The sequence below is a fragment of the Pygoscelis adeliae genome, unplaced genomic scaffold (assembly GCF_000699105.1).
Source record: "Pygoscelis adeliae isolate BGI_AS28 unplaced genomic scaffold, ASM69910v1 Scaffold45, whole genome shotgun sequence".
Taxonomy (NCBI): domain Eukaryota; kingdom Metazoa; phylum Chordata; class Aves; order Sphenisciformes; family Spheniscidae; genus Pygoscelis; species Pygoscelis adeliae.
This window is the reverse complement of record NW_008825114.1, coordinates 16,293,640-16,299,639: the sequence shown is the minus strand read 5'-3', so window position 1 is coordinate 16,299,639 and position 6,000 is coordinate 16,293,640. Positions and strand designations below refer to the sequence as shown.

The following is a 6,000-nucleotide window of genomic DNA, read 5'->3' as shown; positions in this document are numbered from 1 at the left end:
AAACCTCACAAGCGAGACATCACTAATCATTGCAGACCACAGCAAACTGCATAAACCAACACCAATCTTTAACATGTACAGCAAAAAAAAAGAGCATGATGTAGATTAGACAAATCAATATCGAGAACAGAGAAACCAACATTGTGACCCACAGCTATTAACAGATATAAGTTCCTTAATACACTCCGGTTAATCTGTTATTATCTCAAACCCTTCGAGCCCCACGTTGGGCACCAAAAAGGACTGTCGTGGTTTAACCCCAGTTGGCAACTGAGCACCACGGAGCCGCTCGCTCACTCCCCCCTCCGTGGGATGGGGGAGAGAATCGGAAGGGTAAAAGTGAGAAAACTCATGGGTTGAGATAAAAACAGTTTAATAGGTAGAGCAACAGTCACGCACGCAAGCAAAGCAAAACAGAGGAATTAATTCACTACTTCCCATGGGCAGGCAGATGTTCAGCCATCTCCAGGAAAGCAGGGCTCCCTCACGTGCAACGGTGACTTGGGAAGACAAACGCCATCACTCCAAACGTCCCCCCCTTCCTTCTTCTTCCCCCAGCTTTATATACTGAGCATGATGTCACATGGTATGGAATATCCCGTTGGCCAGTTTGGGTCAGCTGTCCTGGCTGTGCCCCCTCCCAGCTTCTTGTGTCCCTCCAGCCTTCTCAGTCGGTAGAGCATGGGAAGTTGGAAAGTCCTTGACTAGTATAAACACTACCTAGCAACAACTAAAAACATTGATGTGTTATCAACATTGTTCTCACCCTAAATCCAACACACAGCACTGTACCAGCTACTAGGAAGGAAATTAACTCTATCCCTGCTGAAATAGGACACCTTCATTATATGCTTCTTATAACTAGAAATCCTTATGAAACTTTACAGATCATTTCAAAAAATTCCAAAGGCTGCCGTAAAGATCAGATAAATAATTCTGTCCTTATAAATTGTCCTTATAAAACCTATACAAACCTTGTTGGGAGATTTTATGAAAAGAACATATGTCTACACACATGGGATTTTTTGAGAAATCACTGATTTGAGAAGACTGACTATTAAATCTCACTTGTACAGAGTCAACAACAGCGATGACTTTTCCTGTAATGCCTTAACTGTAAAAAACCCAGTCGCGTAAATAACAATTTTAATAAAATGTGTGTAACAAAGAAAGGATGCCAATAATACAGATGCTTTTGAATACCACAGTTTATCATATAAAACTGACAAGCCCAAAGTGAATATGGAGGTGATTTGATTCATTATAATTTGAAAAATCATATGTTGAACCAACTGATGATGTCCATGAGGACAGATGGAGGGCATGGTTTCCTGATGATTAGGACTCTGTGAGAGATGTAATAATATGATAAGAGTTATTGAATTTTTATTCACTATCAAAACTACATATAAAAGCCTTCTGGGATGTTTGTTTGTGATTAATAAAATACTGTATCTATGGATATAAAATGGAAGACTCTTAGTACTTGATATTAGTGATTTTATTAATGATTTCAAATCAAGAACCTAGGATAATTTTTGGCCATGTTAACACACTTCTGTGTAATTTCAAAAGAAAAAAATGCCCCTTGAATTCTCAAAGAAACACTCTTTTTGTTATAAACCTAGAAATAAGTTAATGATCTCAAAATATTAGTACACAAACTACAATGTTTATGAAACATTTAATGAATAATTGAATCTCTTTGGTCATGTTTAAATTTAACTAAGACTATTTACTGTAAGGAACCATAAAATTCAATTTGAAAATTACATAAATTGTGCATTCTGAACATTTCATAGAGTAAGCAATCTGTTTATCTTTTTGATAGGTGTTGCCGTATAATGTCAATAACCATTAGGCAAAAAATACAGAGATCACACTCTTCCAAAAGCTAGCTTCTTTTTAAAAAAACAGCACCTCTTTTGGATTATTGTACTAGTACTTTATGGCTTTTTTTTTTTAATTTAAATAACTGAATTTATATAGATCAACATCTGCTAGACTGTTAATAATTATTATGGAGTTATGTTTTTATTTCTATAGCACTCATAACTTTTTTTTTCTGAATCTAATGGCTCTTTCTTTTTGGCAGAGTGTTTTCAAGTTTTGATAATAACTGATAGAGCACACTGTCTACATGTGAAAAGAAAGACCAGAACAATATGACTGCTCGATAGCAATATGATGGTTAAAGGAGAATTTAGGCTAATGTGGTCTAGCTGTGGCATTATCATCAGTGGTTCCTGTCTATTTAAGTACAGAGGTGGAGTCATAAGTCCTTTTTCTCAGGTTTTTGATTATAAAAAGTCATCACAGAATTTTCTTTAGGTCTTGACTGATATAAAGTATACATGACATGAGACTGAGGAGCTCTCATTTTGTCTTTGCTTATTTAGTTCTTATATTGCAGTCTCTGACAAGTTATTTGCCCTTCTGTTTAAAAGGGGAAGAAAATAAGAAGTGTGAAAGCCAAAAAATGCCAGGAGACAGTCAGAATACCTAGAAACACTGACTACCTTCTGTCATATGTCATAACAACAACAGCAAAAATGTGGTTGAGGTAGTTAGTGTTTGTTTCCACAAAATCGGATTACCAGGGTCTAAGTAATACCCTTGGCATTCACATTATTTGGCAGTTTTTACAACCATTTACTAACCCATATTTCACAGTTTCTTCCCTGAAGTTTCCAGCTTGAAATATGGAAGAAAATGCTTGAAAATGCATTGTGATCTCCCTTGTGATCTCCCTGATAAATAAAACCAAATGTGCTTTACAAAATCAAATGAAAGTATAGTTTTGATTATGCGATTTCTTCTGTATTCTTTAGTAGCGAACACACACACGCAACTTTTTTTCCCCATTGACAGGCTCCACGCACTTTTTTTTAATTCCCTGAATAAAATGTAAAATTATGCCATTACATTTGTGATGGAATGTGTTCTTTTACAGCCATCTATGAGCAATCATGTGAAGCCTATAAGCACAGAGGGAACACTTCAGGCTTTTACAATATTGATTCAGATGGAAGTGGCCCCTTGGGACCGTTTCTTGTATACTGTAATATGACAGGTGAGGTGATAAACTTCCTTAACTCACAGCTGGGTCTGTATGCATGCTCATTATATTGAAACATTAGTTATCAAGTAAGAAGCCTCTGTAGCTCATAAGTTTAATGTATACATGCACAACAAAATGAAGGTGACTCCTTAGCTCAGAATATTGGGCAAAGAATTAGGCAGAGAAATTAGAATAATAACGCATTCAGGCTGTGAAGCTAATACTGCATTCCTGTTTTCTTTGCATAAATGGGACATGTGTTCCATATGGAGGCAATGTCATACTAGTTCATTTTTGGGGAGCAGCTTTCTTTTCATTGAAGTTACAGCCTCTTGAGGACATTTAAGGAAATGAGAAATAAGTTATGTTTCATGAGAAAATTACTGATTTTTCCCAGTAGCCTTCTGAAAAATTGTAATTCAGAACTGGCCTTTGTTACGAGGAATATAGACATTAAGCTTAATTTTTCAAACTGCAAGTAGATCTTTTGGAGAATGCAAATGCAACCAGCGGGACTCTTGCAGCCTCACTTTCAAGCACACTGCCTCCTATTCTGCACCCAGTTCTTTGAATCTGACCATTTATATCACTAGAAGTTTTAGATATCAGATTTTGTTGTCAGTCTACTTTTTAACAAACCAGTTGATTTTGTCTATGTATGCCTATTGGTATATGTCCTTTCAAGAAAGCTTACATTTAAATAGCTTTTTGAAAATATTGTTTTATTTGTGGCTGTTTCCTTTTCTCTTTATTTAGCCTCTATTTATTTGAATTGCTTTCCAGCTAAAATGATGAAAATACTTTATTGTGTTGTGACAAAAATATATTTTTACACAGTTATAACTTTTTAAAAGACTACATGAATAAGCTATAGTTGAATTTGGTTTAGGTATGTCCTAAGTGTTGAGAACTTGACTTAGAAACTTTATCATAAGCTTGATGTTGATTTGTAAACAATTTGTGGTCACGTCTATATCTTGAGAAACTGACAGGACTCTGTCAGTGGCATTGGTTGATTTTCACAGATATCTAAAGAATACTTATACGTGTTGAAATAATAGAATTCTCATCATTTCAATCAGTCTGTGCAATTTAACTAGTCTCACCATGTCAGGTCCTGACTTTGACTTCTACAGTGAACTGTGCTAGCTCATGGTGGGCACAATTCAGATTGGCACAGGCCCTTAAAAAGAAATATACTAGTGTCCTATGAGACTAAAAGAGACCAAAGAATCATGGCAGAAAGACGACAAATTTTTTAAGTGGGCATAACCCTCCAAGGTACAGTGTAGTGTCTGATTTATCCTTGTGTGTCCATGAACAGCTGTTACTGTTTTCCTCAGTCACTCCTTATTCACCACATTAAGCAAACCTCATTGATCAGTTCTTCATCTCAAGATGCAGCCTGACAGGATGAATCTTCTATATTTGTTTTGTTCCCAGTTTCCACAAGACTGGTATTCCCTTTTCCCACCAGAGGCAGGGAAGGCAGATGCCCACATTTCTTACAGCACTGCCTTGTCTTTGACATTCATGGGGCTCTATTTTCAGGCAGCTGGGAGGGAGGTGCCTTTCCCTGGTTTTATTCTTGGAGGTCAGTTTCAGAATGAAAAGCCTACAGTCCGACACTGCCAGTTAAGATGACCAAACTTTGCAGTGACTTGCTTTTCTTTTTCTTTGTAAATTTGGGAGTGTGACAATGAGTCTGATAGCTGACCTGCTTGTCTTAATTTTTATGTTCAGAGTAGCCTTTAGATATATTTGTGTTTGTGTGTATGTGCATGTACAAAAACAAATCTGTTTGCTATATTTCCAGCCATCTGCTTTTTGACACCATGAGCGTGTACTTAATAAAATTTTATAATTTGACCAAAAAATGGTAAGCAATGATAAAAAAGTTGCATAAATAGACTCCTTTTAATATAATATTTTTTAATAGGCATCTCACCTTGATATTTCCTTTAGGTTTTCTGATGAATACTTGTCCTTTAAGTGACCATGAGTTCTTTCCTCTTCATAAATATAACATCAGCCATGTGTGGCCTTTAAAAAGCTAATGAAATAAAATATAACTCTATTAAATAGTTAGAAATATTACTATTAGAATGTCAGAAATATTATCATCAATACTACAAGTTAGAAAAAAAATAAAATAATATGTCTCATATCTACCCAAATTACATTGGCCATTAAGATACGAGAATACAGTGGACATGAATCTAGACTTGACTGACACAGACCCGCTTTAACTGGGAGCCTGCTCACCCCTACATTAAAGTGGATTTTAGTCATGGGGGTCAGACTGTTACAGTCTTTGCAAGTGGAGGTTGAAACAGAATACGGTCAGTGTTTCCCTATTCATAGGTGAGGGAGCTTGGCAAAAGTGCAAAACAGCAGAATCACATAAGCCCTTATCAGCCACCAATATTTAGGGCAATTTATATTTCGAAGAACATGGAGGGAGTAATCTGTACTCCCAAGCAGAGTGTCTGATATTACATTTCCTTGTATGCAAACTATAGGACAGAGTGACCAATGCATTCCTGTGCTATGGTGCCAACCACTTTCATCCTTCCTGTATCTCAGTGTACAGGAAAATTATTTTTCTAGTCTCAAAGTAAATACATAGTACTTAGCGTATGGCTAGTAGCTTTTAAAGTTACATATAAATATTGTAACATCAGTTTTAGTTCTTGATCTGTGTGGTTTTGCATTGTAGTAAGTTTTTACAATTAAAAACACTTTCCATAATTCCTGTAGAAAGTTAAAATAAGACTTTTAATGAAAGAAAATATGTGAAGTATCAATATAACTGGAAAATTATTGAACTGCTTTTTTGCTTAGTGTAAGCAACATGGCTCCAAGTTGGAGAAAGTCTGTTTCACAGCAGACTGCACATCTTAGCATATACCTTTTATAAACATGCAATATATCGTTTA

The 6,000-nt window shown here is 35.9% G+C and overlaps 1 protein-coding gene across 1 annotated transcript in view; it reads left to right on the top strand.

Moving 5' to 3' along the window:
- The window catches only part of CNTNAP4 (contactin associated protein-like 4), a 217,082-nt gene that overhangs the window by 160,328 nt on the left and 50,754 nt on the right, over window positions 1-6,000 (top strand). The window contains exon 12 of the mRNA XM_009328202.1: window positions 2,954-3,073. Within this exon, the coding sequence (XP_009326477.1) occupies window positions 2,954-3,073 (120 nt within the window). The remainder of the gene's footprint in view (window positions 1-2,953; window positions 3,074-6,000) is intronic.